This window comes from Haplochromis burtoni, unplaced genomic scaffold, assembly GCF_018398535.1.
Source record: "Haplochromis burtoni strain Fernald_Lab_line unplaced genomic scaffold, NCSU_Asbu1 Contig_35, whole genome shotgun sequence".
Lineage (NCBI taxonomy): Eukaryota > Metazoa > Chordata > Actinopteri > Cichliformes > Cichlidae > Haplochromis > Haplochromis burtoni.
Genome location: NW_024582396.1, coordinates 2,307,286 through 2,326,442, shown reverse-complemented (window position 1 = coordinate 2,326,442; position 19,157 = coordinate 2,307,286). Strand labels below are relative to the sequence as shown.

General features: G+C 40.7%; 1 protein-coding gene across 6 annotated transcripts in view; it reads right to left on the bottom strand.

Annotated features, from left to right (window-relative positions):
• LOC102302798 (VPS10 domain-containing receptor SorCS1) overlaps window positions 1–19,157 on the bottom strand; it is a 208,960-nt gene that overhangs the window by 93,311 nt on the left and 96,492 nt on the right. For all 6 annotated transcript variants that reach the window (XR_006054271.1, XR_006054272.1, XM_042219613.1 and 3 more), the window contains exon 3: window positions 15,964–16,063. Coding sequence is in view for 4 of the 6 variants with exons in the window: in XM_042219613.1 (XP_042075547.1) it covers window positions 15,964–16,063 (100 nt within the window). In the remaining 2 variants the exon portion in view is untranslated. The remainder of the gene's footprint in view (window positions 1–15,963; window positions 16,064–19,157) is intronic.

Genomic DNA, 19,157 nt, shown 5'->3' with positions numbered 1-19,157 from the left:
CACTTTCCATCCATTGTACAAGCAAAAAATTTTTTTTATCTCTTCCTAACATTTATGTCCAAGAAAAACTAAAATTAACTCGGCAGGAGTGACATCTCAGTCCTCCATAAGGAAAGTTTTTATTTCGGCAAGGGAGAGGGTCATACCTGCCCTAGTTCCCCCAGCGGACCGTCGGCACCGGGATTGCTCCGTTTCCATACGCTCCCTCTGGTCGACTCGCACTTGTATCCCCAGCTCTTGCAGCGTCGGCAAGGCTTCCATCAAACTTGAGAACGTCTTCTCACCACCATCCTTGAACAGTCTCAGTTTTGCTGGAAACACACACTTGGCTCTGATGTTTTTCAGCTTTAATTGCTTTACCGCATCTCGTACCAGTGCCCTCCTCTTTTGCAGTTCCGGGGAAAAATCATGGTCAAAATATATCTGCGTGCCCTTGTATAAGACACGCTTCTGGTCCCAGGCTTGTCATAGAATGGTCTCTTTCACAGAGAAGTCCCAGAATCTGACCACCAGTGAGCGCGGTGCTGCATCGGGGTTCTTGGGTTTAGCAGCGAGGGCTCTGTGTGCTCACTCTATTCCAATGTTAAGATCAGCGGGAAGTTGAAGAGTTGATTCACACAGCTCTAGTACAAACAGCTTAACATCTCTCCCCTCACTCCCTTCTGGGACACGATAGATCCTCAGGTTGTTTCGCCTTAGTCTATTTTGCATGTCCTCGCATCATGCTGTGAGATCCATTTCTCTATGTAACAAGTACCGGAGGGCTCATTCATGACGCCTGGTGGAGTCTTCGTTGTCGCCGATCTGCTCCTCCATCTCCGTTGTTCTGTTTTCCAGCTTTGTCATATCTTCTCTCAGAATCTCGAAAGACGCCTCCGGTCTCGTCAGAGCTTGCTGTGTTTCCATATGCCCGTCTTTGTTATCTTTTCTTATCTTCTCCAGTTCTGCTAATATCCTCGTTTCTGCATCACGAGTGCTAGCAGTAGCATTAGCATCTGCATTCGAGGACAAAGTTAGTTGCTTCAAATGCTCGCCTTTATCTTTATTTTGATCCTGTTTGCTGGATCCTTTGCCTCTCAGGGACAATGCCATGCTGTTTGAAATGGAAATTGCCGAGTTTTAAAAATTGTAGTTAGGAGTAATGTATCAATCTGGACGGAGCTCGTTCCTTATGCTGCTTGATTAGATCAAGGCGTCACCGGAAGCCCCCTTTGGGGATGATTTAATAGAAGTTGCTAGACTTGCTTCATCCTTTTTGATTGCAGAGCAGAAATAATAATAAAAAAAGACAGAGAAGGCGAACACCTAAACACCTAAATCCACCTGAGGTTACAGTTTGAACTGGGATTGACGGAGCCAGCAGGAGCCCAGGAGCCAGCAACGATCTTGTATTTGTAATCAGACACAGGAAAGCTGCACAGACTAATACCACTTTCTTGTTTCCTTTTGACTGGAAATCACAACCAGTGTGGCATTTTTGGACACAGTTACGTTGGGGGTCAAGGACAGTTCAAACTTTCCACAGACTTGAGCACTTTCAACAACAACAACAACAATCTTTATTTATAGAGCACATTTAAAAACCAATGGCATGCCAAAGTGCTTAACATAAAACAAATTAACACAAGTATAAACAGAGTCATAAAAAAATAGAAGTGTAAAATTATGTTCACAGGAAAAGCCACCAATAGAAAAAATATAACTATAGCACATAACTATAGCACAATATAACTATGCCATCAAAACACAATGGCGACAAGACACACACAGCGGAAATAAAAGCATAATAGGAAAATTAAAAGAATAAATAAATCTCTGCAGACAAGGCCAGGATTTAGCCGGTAGAAAAAGCAAGATTAAACAAATACGTTTTAAGCCGTGATTTAAAAGATTGAATAGAGTCAGACGCCCGGATGCCAATCGGAAGGTTGTTCCACAACTCTGGTGCAGCCAGAGCAAACGCTCGATCACCTCTAGATTTCAACCGAGATCTAGGCTGCACCAGCAGTAACTGTGAGGATGATCTTAAAGCCCTAGCAGGAACATATGAGCTTAAGAGTTCCTTAAGATAGCTCGGTGCTGTGTTATTAGTGATTTTAAAAGTAAACAGCAGAATTTTAAATTGGATACGGTATTTCACAGGCAACCAGTGCAAATCAGCCAGGACGGGAGTAATGTGGGCAAACTTCCTAGTTTTGGTTAGAATGCGTGCAGCAGCATTTTGGACTGTCTGTAATCTGTGAAGGAGGGCAGAGTGGAGACCAAAATAGAGTGAATTGCAGTAATCCAGCCTCGAAGTTACAAAGGCATGGATGAGCTTTTCCAGGTCTTTATGCGGGATATACTGCCTGGCCTTAGAGATAAGGCGGAGTTGGTAAAAACTGGATCTAACAACAGCAGACACTTGTTTATCAAGTTTAAATGAGCTGTCAAATAAGACACCCAGATTCCTAACAGTGTCAGAGAAAGAACTAGTGAGAAAACCAAAAGCATCACGAAGTTTGGCACGGAGAACGTTACTGCCAAAGACCACAATTTCAGTTTTCTTATCATTGAGGATAAGAGTATTTGCCAGGAGCCATTGCTTGACCTCACACATGCACTCTCGAAAACAATTCAAGGACGAAGCTAGGTCATCATTTAACTCAAAGTAGATCTGAATGTCATCAGCATAATAATGAAAAGCGATGTGATATTTCTCAAAGATAGCGCTTAAAGGAAGCATGTACAATGAGAACAGAGTAGGGCCTAACACAGATCCCTGAGGGACACCACAGCAAACAGGTACAGCGGAGGAAGAGGAATTGGCCAAATGAACCGAGGAGAGCCGATTGGAGAGGTATGATTTAAACCAATCCAGAGCAGCACCCTTGATGCCTACAGCGTGCTCAAGTCTCGCCAATAGGATGTTATGATCAACTATATCGAATGCCGACGATAAATCCAGTAGCACTAGGACCGAGGAGCGTCCATTATCAGCCATTAGTAGAAGGTCATTAAAAACTCGAAGCAGCGCTGACTCAGTGCTATGATGTGGTTTGAAGGCCGATTGGAATTTATCATTTATGCTATTCTCATCCAGGTAAGCCTGGAGTTGAAGCAAAACTATCTTCTCAAGAATTTTGGCCAAGAACGGAAGCTTTGAAATCGGCCTATAGTTCGCATAATCATTATAATCGAGGTTCCTTTTTTTAAGAACAGGCTGAATTATAGCATGTTTAAAGGCTGATGGTACGCAGCCGGAAAGCAAAGAAGAGTTCAAAAGGGACAATATACTAGGTCCAATTGCACTGAAACAGTCCTTGACTATACGAGATGGAAGAACATCATATACAAGATTAGTATTGTTCAGCTGTTCAACTAGACGCTTAAGAGTAGGGAGTGAAACGGGTTCAAACTGATGAAAGGTAGAGGAACAGTCAGGGGTAAACACAGGGCCTGTCATTAAAGGAAGAGCAGATTTGAGAGATGAAACTTTATCTAAAAAATAATTTAAAAATTGTTCGCAAAGAACCGGGGAGCACAGCAGCGGCATAGTGGGGCAGGGGTTGACCACAGAGTTAAAAATTTTAAATAATATTCGAGGATTGTTACCATTGGTAGAGATAATTTTTGAAAGGAAAGCTGCTTTAGCCATTTTGGCAGCAGTTTGAAACTTCATGCGGCTAATACGTAGGATGTCGTAAGATGCCTGGAGTTTATCTTTCCTCCACCTCCTCTCATCCCGCCGACACACACGTCGTAGAGCGCGAACAGAGTCGCTTAACCAGCATTGTGAATAAGTCCTGGGGCGCTTCATTTTAATAGGTGCAACAATGTCTTCATGTTCAACAGTTTTTCAGCTGTAAACATTTATTTGTATTGCTTACTTCATACTTATTATTTACTATGACTTTATTGCAGCAACAGAAAGACAGTTATTGACAAGAAGATCACTTTGCTAAATCACTTCTAGTGTTTGTCTGTTCACTTTGTCCTGAAGTGATTGGGATTATCTTGTTTGTTTTTTTTACAAATGTTGCTCAAAGCCAAAGAATGAACTCTGGATTATTTCAGCACAGGCTGAAGGGAAGCAGAAGTCAGCTTCAGGTGCTACTTAAGCCAGAGGAACTGAGTCTCATAAGTGAAGCCAAAGGGCAGTAAAGGTGGAGCAGCTTCAGCCAGGAGAGAGTAAAGCATTCTCAAAAGGTTGTTAAAATGTCAGCGGTAAACATGTGCTGGACAGGCTAAAGGTCCCGGCACCTCCTGTTGTCACTGCCAGCACCTTTAACCAAAAATGCAAGGCAGGAAGAAGTCATAAAAGATTAGCTTGTCCATCCAGGAACATGTTCTCATGGATGTTTTCACACACCTGATTCAGTCTTTTGGCCTCATTGTGCGTTTTCTGAGTTAGGGTTAGGGTTGTAAATGTGTTGTTTTTTTCACAACGCGCTCAGTGTGTAATGGCCTTTAGTGTTTTCAGACACTTGGTGGTTAGGTGTGGATTCAAAAAACTACTCAGTTATGATTAGAAAATATTTATGGTTTAGGTTTAAATATGGCTGGCACCTTTGTTTATGAAACTCATTACGTACGTCATACAGGCATCACCTTTAACTGCAATATGTCAGTCGTTCTGATTGTAAAGAAAAAAAAATTGAGAATTCTTGAGATTTTGTGTCTCATAAATTTGCAGTAACAGGAAAGCCCCGCACTAAAGCTTAAACTTCCTTTTTCAAAGTAATGTCAGGACCATAATTTAAAAACTGATAATGCTGTATCCAGTAAGGCTTGAAACCAATAGTTGAGACCATAAACTCATCAGTAAAATACTTACCGAGGTCAAGAGAGCCAAGAAGCCAAGGGCCGTTTTCCCCTAAGCATCTGTACAACCACATGAGCTTCTCTGTGCTGGTCGTTAAAAGTGTTCACAGATCTAAAATTTCTAATCTTAGATCTTCAGGCACTTCTGCACTGATTTCACTTTGACTTTATAGCTTCCAAGTCTTAAAGGTTTACAAAGAGTTGATGGATTTTAACTCGTAGTCTCTCATAAACTTCTGTGGCCCATGACGCAGCTCTTTCACAGTGACATTTTCTTTGCGGTTGAAGAACTGATACACGAGCTCGTCTTTCCCTGTCCGTGTATATTAAAAAATATATTAATTTACTCCACTGAGGTTGTCTTGGATGTACATTTAATAACTCTGCAATTAGGATCACATCTGCTGAAGTCATACTCGGCAATATTTTTAACGTGGACTGCAAATTTGATGCTTTTCAATTTGTCTTAATTTGGCTGCTTTCACATTGTGCTGTATGATAACGCAACATTCAAAAAGCATAGTTCTATTTTCCAGCAACAGCATGTTAAAGTTCTGACTTTATTTATAACCACATCCATGCGGACATTTGCATGCATATATATGTGGATGTTTTTCTAAATATATATTCAGTCAACAGTTTTTGTTTACACTTGCTTATTGTCATCAGCATTTAAAATTCACAAACACTATAAATGTCTTTGTTTTAATTCACTTATTTATGAAATAATGCAGTCTGGTGATTTTTAGCTAATAGCTGAAACAGTCGCAGTGAGATGAACATCAGTTTTGTTCAGCTCCACATACGCTGGCGACGGTACGGCAGCATCCAGCATGTCTATATGTTTCTGAGCAGTCGAACTGATCTTACGTTGACAGTCCTGCAGGAACATGTTTTCACAGATGGATGGCTGAGCTGACTGAAAGGGCAGATTGTCGTCTTCCTCTGTGATTGGGGTTGGGAAAGAGCAGGAGAGAGCCCAAATTTCCCGTCTCGATTTCCACTTGTTACGCTGGGGCACTCTGACTGCTTCTGGGCAGAAACTGTAGACATTGTGTTTAGTTTTAGTCTAAACACAACACAGTTTAAAAAATATACTAAATGCATCAGAGGAAATGTTCAGAGAGCACAGCTGCTGGTCTCTTGAAAGCATTTTCTCATCTTCGTGTTGAAAGGAAAGCTGCACAGACTAATACCACTTTCTTGCTTCCTTTTGACTGGAACTCACAACCAGTGTGGCATGTTTGGATCCAAACTCCACTTCTTTTGCAACAATAGCTCCAGAGTGCTACCAGTTTACCCAACTGACTCAGAGTACACTGTCAACCTGGTGTAATGGTGGTTTCTGGTAGCTCAAAATAAAAATATTTCATGTGCTTTTGCTCTTTGACATGAGAAAGCATTTACAGCCGAAGTAGTCTGACTTAGTTTTTAAATTACCCCAAAACAGATCATGTGATTTACATGAGCCTTGTGTCAGTGTTAACAGCACAAACACACCATCCTCTATCAGCTTAATGGCACAAAGCTAATGCTAACAGATATGAGGAGAGACTGGTGAAATTAATAATGATTTAACTGTCCTCAAGCACAAGACGAGCTACTGTGTATCCACGTGGAATCGTGTTAACTTAGCTAAGTGTCTGCATAGACAAGTCAAATCCCTGTCACTACTTTTTCCCGATGAATATTCAAGCCATCACACTCCACTGTGCTACGTGTGTCTAAGTGCAGGCCATGAAAGCAAAGAAGAGTTGACGCACACATTCATAATCATCACTTCTGTGCTCGCTCACCGCCTCGTCCTCCGCATCGACCAGGTGCCTTCAACTGTTAGATCCGTCCTATTAAACGAAACTCCCGTCTGTTGATCGGAGACATTTAAGCCCGATGCTAATTGAATGCCGCCTGACATTTTAGCTCACCTAGACTCCTGCCAGACCTGACAAACATGTCAGTTTCTGCCTCTCACAATAATTGGGTTTTCTATCTTGGCTCAGCTAGCTGCCCCTTATGGCAGTACATAAGTTGGAAGCTCACAAGCTGCGTGTGAAAACACAGAGCTACACGTTCATTATGAATGAACAGAGACAAGACAAACAAGATCCATTTAGATAATTAACCAGCAGCAATCCCACTTCAGACATCTTCATCTGTCTCGAGTTACTGAAATAATGAATTCTTCACAGCGATCATCAATAAATAACACAACAACATATGTCATTTGGAGATGCCTTTTCCACAACATTTTGCATTAGCATGCTTTTCAAGGGGAGCTCGGCTCTCTTACTCTGACAGCAGCACACACTGACTTGTATAGCTTTCAATCCCCTGCTGAGAAAGTGGGCAATGACCCGTGAAGGCACGTAAAAGAATATTGATGGAATATCCCCGGCTCACCTAGATTTACCCATCCTATCTTCTTTACAACTCCCCTTCTCTCCCTCTTCCATCTCAGCACCTCACACTCTGTCAGCCCCGTCTCCATCTCCCTCCATCTCTCTGTCCGTCTGGATTTGCGTCTCAGAGTCTGTCTCCCCTCCTCTGTCACCGTGCCTCTCCACGGGCTCCGGGGCGCTCGTCTCTCCGCTCACCGCAGCCATTTGGAGATTGTGCCTTAGGCCTGACAGATGTTGCGTCCCCTCTGAGCAACCAGAACCTCCATCACCATCGTCACCTCAAACGAAACCACTGCTGTGCGGGCCAGGGGAGCATGGCTGATTCGCTGCGATTATTTTGGCATGCACCGTGTCCTTAAAAAGCTGGTGGACCAGACGACACTTTACCTCTCTTTTTCTTTTTCTTATCTCCATGCAACACGCAGCTCTACGTGCTGTTGTCGGTACACTGAACATGCACCAGGTGGTATTGCTCCAGGTTTGTCTGGTGTAAGTAAGCATGTGTTGCAATGAATTGACCTGTTTAATTAGAAGTGACGTCGCAATTTTATTCTAGCACTAATTTAGCTCTTGGCTAGTTTATGCAACGTTTTCTGCTGAAAATATGTAATAAAAGCTATTTGAATATGCATTCTCCATAAATAGTCATTCTCATCTTGATGTTGTTAGTCTTGAGGGGAAAATTGCATCTTTTCACTTTAGCACTGTCCTCAAATAACAGTCTGTCTTTCTTTGCATAACAAAAAGACCAAAGCAAGTTTGGAAAGATTCTGAATCTTGAAATGTGACAATGATTTTTCATTGCGTCACTAATAATAACACGTTTAGAGCTTTTCATGTCTCTGTTTCAATGACGGATGTTTGTCCTGGACTGAAGCTGCTGCATGAAAGACAAATTCTATTCATATATCTTTAAAGGCCTCCACATAAATCATATTTATGAGCAGCATGAGGCCATCAAGCTTTAACCTACATTGCAAAGACACAATCAAGGCTTGATACACAAGTGTTTCCCACCGAGAGCTTTAAGTGCTGCATTTTCAAACAGCTCAGTTTATTCTTATTTTAAATCCATTTATTCTGGGAAACACATCATTAAGTATGATTGTTTGTTACCATCTGAAGTTAAAAGTATGTACAGGAATTACAAATGAATAAAATAACTCGGGTAATAAAAGCATTTGTCTGTAAATCTGTGGAGCTGAACAAACCTGTCAACATCAGCGAGTACACAGCACTCACATTTTGAGCTCTCTCCTTCAGCGTTTCTGTCTCTGAGAGCGGCATGTTTAAAAAAAATCAGCATTTATTTAACTTAAAGCAGATATTTTATTTGAAGAAAAAACACATGATGCAACATTGTTGTCCTATTTCGCCGTTCTGAGTGTGACTGTAAGTGAATACAAGACAAACTGGGAAGAGCAGAGCTTTTAGCTTCAGTTAACCCTATTTAACCTTAACATATAACAGTCTTTGAGTCTGCTCAGGATTGTTTTCCTGCCGCATCCTTTTAATGTTCAACACAAAGTAAAAAAATTCTTGTATTTCACGAGTGATTCACAGGCAATGATGCACGCATGTTCCAGTGTAATTATATCTTATTAAATAGTGTCAATGCTCACTGACAGAGCTGGAAGAAGTTATTGCTAATGCAAAATCAACTTTTCTGCTCCTGCTGCTTCACATTAAAAGCACTCAACTGGCAAAACACAAGCTGGCTGCTATTGTGAAGACATAACGGGAGACAATGCACACCTCTCATCAAAAATGCACCAACAAAACCACTTTTTCATCATCAAATCATCTTTAATATTTGACTTTAACATTAAATACACTTAGCTGTAACACTTGGAAAATAAAGCACCAAGTCCTGGTTTCCTTATTACTGCAATATAACTACAAAAAAGCTACAAATTAAAGTTAACTGTTAATTTAATGTGTCAGGAAAGTGACACATCAATCGACCTGCTGATGGAAGTCAGGATGTCGACCCTGTGAGGTTAAAGTCATCAATGGCAATCAATCTAACCCTGATGCTATTAAAATTTGTTCTCACAACTTCTGCAAACTTCAGATTTTTTTTAACACAGTCTGACAGCCTGACTGTTTCCAGACTCTCTTCTGCAACAGCACCTGAAGAAACCACCGCAACCCTGGAATAGACTGCTCCGCATCTGTGCTTCACAGCTTGATTTAGAAAGTAGCCGTGCCCCACTTATTCAGCACGTCCAGAATCAGAGAGCCATGAAAAAGGCTGTCTTGTAGCATCCAACGCCAAGAAAACAGCTTCAGCTCAGAACAAAGGAAAAGCAACATAAAACAAACTTGACTTTTACTCGTTATTTTTCTTATTTTGTCTCATTTGGGTGCTTTTCCCCACTGTTTTTCAAACATTCTCTACTTTTATTATTTGACTTGATTTGATGAATCCAGAAATCTCCTTAAAAAATTTAATTCATGCAATTCTTTGCTAACATGCTTCTCTTCATTTTGTGCATTCCACTTATGACTTCTGTAAAAATCCTGGTCTCGTGACACACTGCGCGCATTTCAACACTCCATTCAACAAAAGTGACACATTAAACATTTGTTATTCCTCCAGGAACTTAATCCCATCATTGAACTACGTGGCTGACAGAAGCCGCCCTACACATTTCTATTCCAGTTATAAAATCTGTAAACCGATGATGTGCGTTTGGGTATTTCACTAACGATGGTAAAGGAGTGAAAAAATGTTTTTTTTTACTTTTCCTTCCTCACTGCTGCTGCACAGAAATGCATCAATGTCATAAAATGCTAAGTATTCATGTATGAAAGCGTTTGCATGATGATGCAAGTCTCGGGACATTTTTCGTGTGGATTCTGTTTGTCTTCCTGTGAAACATTTCTCTTTTTGTTATTGTTGTCATTGTTATTTTGAGGACACTTCGAGGACATGAAATATTTAAGTTCACTTTTAAGCCTTGAACTTATACAGAAAAGCGAGACAATGAACAGAAGTCTTTGAAGCCTGACTGTGGGAGAGAGGTCTCTTCTGAGGTGAATTCATATTCCACCCACCTGCCTATTGTTGCCTTCACAGCTCCACAATGGCCATACTTGTTTGGAATACTGCACATACAAACACAGGCATGCACTCCCACAAATGGGTGAGCATTCAAGGCCTTTGTCACGAGAGAACATTTGAGCCCTGTGACTTTTCTTTTACTCGGTACATTGATGAAAAAGAGTCATTATGTATTTCTTAAAGAGAAGGCTGAGCCTGAGAGGAAAGCAGCTCAGACTGACTCTGCTGTCACTCAAATGCTTCCACTGGAAAAATCCCTTTTGTTTTCAAACCATTAGAGGCAATACCCATTTGTATGACTGCAATCTGTGTGCTTTTTTTTTTTTTGTTAACCAGCACTCACCATCCCAGCCATTTACTGTAATAATGTGCTCTCACACAAAATCTCCGGCTAAAACCCCAAATTACTTCCCCTAATGTGTACTCGAGCTCTGTTCTTTCATGTACAGCCTCAGTATGAAGCCACAATATGAAAATTGATGTAATTGCTGTGTTGTCAGTCTGTTTTCTCCATAAGTGACCCCCGGGCCATGCCTCTGTTTATTTATTTTTTTGCTCTGTCATGTTTTTTCCCTGTACTCCCATCGCCACTCTTCCATGCTCACTTGCTCCCTGTCAGTTTATGTGCTGTCTCTTTCCCCCCTGCTCCCTTTCTTTCCTTCGCTCCCTGTGCAGTTTCTCTCTGTCCCTCTCCACTGCTTTACTCCCACTATCCCCCACAGCCACACAGGCCTGATTTACTTCCACTACTTGATGAAGAGAGGGGCTTTTGTCTGCCACCAGCAGTAGTCACATGGTGCTGTGCCCGGGGTGACTGACGAACCTGCAGTCTCTACTGCTTCCCTACTTTCCAAGTATGTGGAAACAGCAACAATGGAGGAAAAAACAGTTTGAGTCTGGAGTGCTTTATAGAGAAAGTTGCTTCTTCTCTGGTTCCACTCTTTTTTTTTATTTAATGTTAGCGACGCTAGCAGTAGATAACAATGTCAGTCTATCCTGCTATATGTCAGCCTAATGCTACCATCAGGATGAAGTATTACAACAAATATTGAATCGACTGCAATTAGATTTGGTTCAGACATATTATCTAAGCAAGATAAATGCTCTCTTGTATCAGCTCATGACAGGATAATTGCCCTATTTCACAATGACATCATGAATACTGTCTTGTGTCTTATCTGAATAAAATGAAAATGGTATCCAGGACAGTGATGTCCAGGATCTGATGTGAGAAATGAAAGAAACTGCCAAAGCTGCAGTTCCTCTGCTGTCCACTTGAGGCTGGATCCAAAGCCTCAAGTGAGCATCCTACAAGCCAATTCTAAATGAAGACTTGTAGATTTGACTGACAAAAGGAAACCTACCATTCATGTTGCTAATGTGCTGCAAAAGTGACTGACTACTCGCCCCACATCAATTACATCTTACACATTAACTGTATTTTAGGATAACTCAAATCAGTAGCATTGCCCCGGGGCAAGCAAGGCAGTTAGTGCTTGCCCAGTTTCATCTTAAAACATAAATTAAGACCAAATCTCTCTCCTTACATCTCAAACAGTGTTCAGTCCAGTAAGTTTTTCTCATCGTCTATCAGTGCCAACTGTGGTCCCAGTTTGCATGAAGGAGGTTTGACTCTCCGTCCAATTCTACTTAAGTATGTGTTCATTTCATTGGTGTGTCTGTGGCCCATTAACAAAAGTTTGAGCTGGGCTAACTTAGAGGCCAGCAGGTCTTTTTCCTGGTACTCTGTGCATTGTGGATAAACCTCCAGTGTTATGAGAAACTAACAGGAAATTAACATGCTAGAAAAGTTGCTACTGGCTCCGCTTTCACTGCTCTGAGATCAGTTACCATCTGCACATTTGCATAGCATAGCATAAGCAAGTACTCAAGCACTTTATCAACAGAAGTCTCAGTTGCGAACCGTGCTGGCCACCATGTGTGATATAAGAAACTTTTAATAACCCACTAGATTATGATTTTCTTGGAAATAATATTTTTTGGGTTCGAATCCACCGGGGCCTTTCTGCGTGGAGATTACATTTTCTCCACATGTGCAAGTGGGTTCTCTCTGGGTACTCCAGCTTCCTTCAACAGTCCAAAGACATCTAGTTCTTAATTGTACATACATGTGTATGTTTTTGAATAGTAGTTTGTCTCTCTGTGTTATCCCTGCATCAAGTCAGTGACCTGTCCTGCCTCCAGTAGCTAGGACAAGTTCCAATCCCCCCATGACCCTCAGTTGGATAAGTGAGCAAACACACAGCATAACAAACAGTTTATGTGGAATCCAGTTTGAATCACTGATTGTTCCCACAGAAATGCAGTGTAAAACTCTCCTTCTTCTTTGTTCCCGATTAACAATTATGTTGGAAAATCTTCATTTCCTGATTAAAAACTTATAGATATGCTCTATAAATGTGTAGTGTAGTCTCCTTATTTCAAGGAGAATAAAGCACCCAGTGATGTCCAACACCCATTGCTTGGGCTAAAGAGTGTCTATGCAATCTGAATCTATAAAATCTGTAGTCTTAAGCCATTCACTTATGAATTCTATGTTACATTATTGACAGATAAAAAGTGAATTTGATGTGTTTTGCTAGCCTCAGCTTGCCTAACATTATCAATGAGCGCAATGAGCATACTGCTCTCAAATTCTACTTTACATCTTGCAGATGACACAAAGCCTAGTTTACCAAGTCATTTTTCCTCTGCTCAACATTACTAGTATGTTTTGCATGTAATAAACTCTCTATAGACTGACAAGGATGCTTTCAGTAGCATTTTTATTTTACACGTCATATTTTGGCAATATGGTGATACTATGGATGTGTGAGAGAAAAAAGCGTAAGTGTGAGACAAAGAATATATGAATGCGTAACTTTGTGTGAAAGAGCTTATTTAGGCTCATGTTTGTGTATATCTGGCACGTGATGGTTTGTATGGCTGACTGACATTTTGGCTATGTGGTAGAAAGTGTGTCGCAATGCGTGTGTGACATTAGCAAAATGTCAAGTTATTTGCTGGCCTTCATCTGTTTTCTGCTCTGTTAAACTGGTGATTGCTGGTTTCTGTGGACTGAAATGTTTCTGTGATGTCTCTCTGTCTCTCTGCATTGATGCATCATTAGAGACATCTTCTTTGGGTTTGCCCAGATCCCATCACTCTACAAGCAATAAAACAGAAGATAGCCTTGCTAATACGAACATTTCTACCCCAGTCTGCCACTCATTTTGATGCAAATAAGAGGCATGTCATAAAGACTCCATAGTTGGCCAAATATGTATCGTAAAAGCATGAATAATACAAACATGCAAGAAGAAGAGATTTTACAGCTTACTTAAACCAAGTCCCAAACAGACATCCTTAGAATGGGGAACTTAAAACGGTAATCACTAGTCCAGTGTTGTTGTTACACTAACATTTAGATGGATGTGACAAATAAAGACGAGAGAAAAAAACGGATATTTAGGGTCTGGCAAAAATGTGTGGATTAATTATGGTGTTTCATAAACCCAAAATAGCCATGGACAAAACAAAATTTAAAACATAGAAATACACAAACACACAATCAGAGATGCCCAGAACCCTAATGGACCAAAGCCATAATGGAACCTGGCAAAATTGACCCAAATGGACCTGAGCACAGAAAAGTGGTTAACTCTGACCATTTGCTGATGTGCTACCTCTAATGTATTTTAAGCCTGTATAGAGAGCTTGCCTCAGCAACCCCATCCAACCCTAAACCAGCTGAGAAAACCTGTGATTTATATCCAAGCAGCTCCCAATGATTAGGCTGAAAACATCCACATTCAGCTTCAGTTCATCATGTACGTTTAAAGGGATAAAGCAACTCAGCTCTTTATAGGAAAAACTAGGCCCATCCAATGTATTTGACTTGGTTGACTTTATTGAAAAAAACTATTAAAACGCATAGGGCTGCAAGGACAAATAATTTGCTTTTGCCAGAAGGCAATGCAACAGTTCTGGCAAAGGGCTTTTAATTTGAGGTACTATATACTGCTTATGCCTGATTGATAACTTCCCATCATGTATTTTGTCATCAGATGAAAGCTAAAATTTCTCCTTATTCCTGGACCACATTTTCTTTTTCCTGTTTTTGTGTCTTTCATTGATTAAGTATTGTGGTCAGTAAGAATTTCCTGTTTTGCTGTGATTATCAGTATTGATTGAATTTTGCAGATATAGTGGGGTAGACAGATGACATCTAGTCAAACGGTATCATTGGAAATTTCCAGCATCTCTGAAGCAGAAAGAAAAATGGGAAAGCCAATTATCACATTTACTCTACGATGATGAGCTTCTACACCGATCGTTCAAAAGTGTAAGGTTGCAAAAACTGTCTGTAAATGCTGTCATTTCTCATATTGACCTATATAACACGAAGACAAGTCAAGATATGGACTGTGGGATGTAGGGATCTTAGGACAGAATATGATAAACTTGTTTTTCTGGAGCATCACTAGATCAACAGGAAGTCATAGCCTGAAGATATTTTGATAAAAGTCATAAGCTGCAATTCTCAGACTCTGATTTCTAAGATTTTGGGTTCTTTTGTTGCCACTGTAGACCAACCTGTAGATGACAGTGGATTTTAGAATGAAAGGTTGGGCTTTTTACATGCTAACATGTGCCAGGTCAATGGTGAGGCGTCTAGGGTTAGTATTGAGGTTGCTTTTTGCAACATGTTCTCAGAAACTAGATGCTGAATTATTTTTGGGGGATTCGGAGTATTTATGTTGTAAGGGTTTTATTTGAGTGTCCAAAACAGGAGAATATCCTCACCAGTGTTAATTCTGGTGAAGGAGTTTTCATATACAGTATAAAGAGATCTTGTCTGGTGGAGCAGGGGTCATATCCTGCAGATTGTCTCCAGACTCCCCAGGTTTGTGTGTTAACAAAGACAGACTGATCTGTAGTTGTTTTCCTAAGCGCTATACAAATGCAGGCCATTTACCATTTACCATTTCCTCAAAAATTCCTCACTAAATTATGCTGTAGAAAATCCCACGGTCAGAGAAAGTCTCTTAATGCTTTGCTGACGATAACAGAAGGACATTCAAGCCTTTCTGCTGAGTCCTGGATGTCTCTCTCCGTGTTCAGGTTCATCATCTCATCATCTGGTTCAGCACCTTTAACAGACCTCAGGGGCGTAACAGTCACTGCCCAACAACCTATATCATATGGCCAGCATCTGAACTGAATTGGAGCTGCATTCCCTTTTCATAATTAGACGGTAATTAACTGAAAAACTTCCTGATTAGAGTTGTGTAAAGGGAGTGTGAACACAGACAGGTGGTTAATACCATCAAATGACCCAAACCAAAGGAAGGGCAGGGGCACTGATTGAAGGGGTTGTCTGACTTCTAATTGATTTATATCCATGTAGAACTGGGAGAGATTGTTCCTTTCTGTCAGCTAACTGTCATTTTGGTTTGAACTTGTTAATAAATGAGTGAGTTCAGTGCTTCTTACTGAGACTATAGGCAGCGACAGAGGAGAGACATCAAACCGAGACCAGTGAGTCAGACCACATCAATATGTCTGCATGCATTCAATACTGCATACTGTGTGACTGGCATGCCAACAGTGAGGAGCAAACAAAAGTAACTCATACAGTCAAGACAATTTTTAAAATTGGATACAGAAGAAATGACAAAAGAGGACCATTACCTTTCTCTTGTTGTTGGGGCTCACGTACAAATAACTGAGTATTGTCTTTGCTCCTACTTTGTCATTCAGCTTCTGGTACGTTGCTCCGTAGTCTGTTGACCTGAAATTTAATCAGAAAGGTCTGATGAACACTTGGTGAATTACTTGCTGCAATTAAAAGACTCCTCTTGAGAATTCAGTGTTGGAGGGGAAAGAGCACAGACTTGATTAAGTCCCTTTTGTGCTCACGGCAACATGAACCCCAGCAGGACTATTACGGTCACTGCTGCTGTATTTATAATCCAGACATGGATTGCACCATTAATAACCCGATGTAGACATACTTGAGTAAATGCAGACACATGTCATCAGTGAACTCATACTGTACCACCCAAGAGCTGACCACTGCTCCTGGTCATTTTGAAGATAGAAAAATGAACTGGATTATTTTTAACTGTCTTTTTCAATAATTAAAGCAAAATATGCACATTTTTATTTAAATCATTTGTCAAGGGTCAATATAATATATCCACCTACCAAACCCCATAAAACCCAGAACCACATGCCTACAGACCAGCCAGCAACCACGGATCACTAGGACAAACAAGTATTTTTCAGCAGGTTGCAGGTAGCTGCTGGAAATCACTATGCCTAGAGACTGGTCAGTGATAACCACTGGTCACTAAGAAAGAATGAGACCATTTCCTGACCAGTAGTTGTTCGAAGTAATTTCTTCTTGTTGGCAGGTGAAACTGGTTGCAAAGAGGTATACAGTGCTTCACCAATAACCGTCTTACGAATGCACTGGTGGCCTGCAGATTGCTGTAGTTGATGCAGTTTCCCGTACTTTGTTTGAAGATGGTGTCATTTCTGCCAACTACTTACTAAGTTAAACCATGAGGAGTGTGATACAAACTGAACACAGATACAGTTCAAATTCAAATTCAGATTTTATTTGTCACACACACAACCATACACAGTATGACATGGGGGTGAAATGCTTGTAGCTGTACAATGATCGACCATTAAATGACAGAAAAAACGTTTTACAATATTTACAATTTACAGGTTACTACAAAATTTACAAATTAACTTAGGAATTTACAGTAAAGAATGTGAAAATAGCAGAAGAGATTATAAAGATTATAAATTATAGGATTATAGGAAATGTGTGGTGGTGCGTGTGGTGACGTGTGTGAGAGTCCAGTCTTATAGTGGCGTGTTTGGGAGAGTCCAGTCCTGCACCTGGTTCAGGGCCCGAATAGCCTGGGGGAAGAAGCTCCTCCTCTTTCTCTCTGTTTTGGCCTTAAGGGAGTGGAAGTGTTCACCTTCAAAGCAAAAGTTGTGTCTTTTGAAACATGTTGGTTTCAGCTGTAAGGCCAAACTTTCACTCTGCAACATTCAACATTTCCGGTTTGCATCACACAAGTTTCACACGAGTTAGCAAGTGTTTGCTGACAAGTCGCCATCTTCCATGCAAACTACAGTTTACATCAGCAGTCTGCAAGCAACCAAAGTAATTACAAGGAGGTTTATGGTGCAGCACAGTCCATGTTATTGATTTCACACATCCATCTAAATGCATCCACTCGCCAGCTGGTCAGAGAATACACACAATGGTCGGTTGACCAAGGTATTGCTGACCAGTCTCTAGACCTGTGTAATGAAGTGGTGCAATGAAACAGTGTGAGTAAATGCATACTGAAACCGTTCCCTGACATTCTTGATGTCTTTCACAAAATGTGTTTTAAAGTTTTAAGTATTTAAAAATGTCACGATTACATAAATATGCAGAAGGTGAGCTCTGCTTCACACAGAAACCTGTTATGAATATTCTTAGATGGCTGCAGCAACATTATACAAAAATCCGACATCGGAAAAACAAACAGACACACTGTAAACGTTCTTTCATGAATCTATGAATATCATTTAAATATACAGTTTTTCACTTTTAAACTTTACTGATCATGACTGTAATACACAATATCTTTGCCTGCCATACTGCAAAAAGACACAGTACAGGGAGGTTTTTTTTTATGATATTCATGTAGAAATGTAAACAATGTATATACAACTGTGCATGGGGATCTGAAAGTTTTAAAGCAGCCAGCTGAAGACAAAAGCAACAAAGGGAACACGACAATGAGCAGGAAAACTGAAAGACTGGAGAAATTTTAAAAAGACTGGATTAAGATAAAAGCTACATTTTTTAAATTTGTGCATCAGAAAGCGAGAATGTAAAACAATGCTTTGCTAAAGGCTAGAGAGTGTCTTCATAAAGCCTTTATGGAATGTTTTCTATGCAGTTTAAATATATTTTATTCTCTTTTAACTACTTCCATGGATGTATTACATATACCGTACAACAGACGAGGCCGCACTACACTTCAAACTTTAGCCCTGCTTACGTCCTTTTACTTTCAGCATCACACTTCCAAAAACATTCCATTATATACTAAAAAAAATCATAAACACACACTGTTAAAAGAGCTTGCAAAGAAAAGCGTCTGGACTTCTTTAAGTTGCTTGAAGACGTTTCACCTCTCATCCGAGAAGCTTCTTCAGTTCTAAGGTCAAATGGTGGAGAGTCCCAGATATAAACCTAGTGGGAGTGACCCCCCACAGAGGGACAAAAGGACCCCTGATGATCCTCTAATCGCCTGACCCAAGGTGTGAAACCGGGTGTGGGTCCCAATCAGCCAGAGTTTCGGGTGAGCTCATTGGGACCCACACCCTGTTTCACACCTTGGCCTCCCAAGATTACTGCTACAGTAGCAAATGAAAACTCAGAAGAAAAACATACACGCCACGATGCAGACGCATAGAAGTTGTTTTCTCTCATGCATGAGCTTCAGTCTGCAATTATCCGCGTACTTGACGATAATATTTATATCCAACAGCCATCGACTGCACTTCGCCCTTAGATGTTTTTTTTACCACTGCGCTCTGAGAGTCATACCAGGAAGATGGCTTTAGAACTCACTGCGACTTGGCTCTTTCTGTCACTCTGCACCGTGTAGTATACTGTATAAGTATACTACACTTCAGTGCAGTGCATCTCTAATGAAGTACAGACAAACCTGCTGGCCCAGGAGTACTTTATTCAAGAGGAAAGGGAAGTGCAAAAAAGCCCGGAAAGTCATGACATGAGTGAAATCTATCAGTAATTAGAAAGCAATCCTGACACTCGGTCCGGCCAATCACCTGACCTGAAT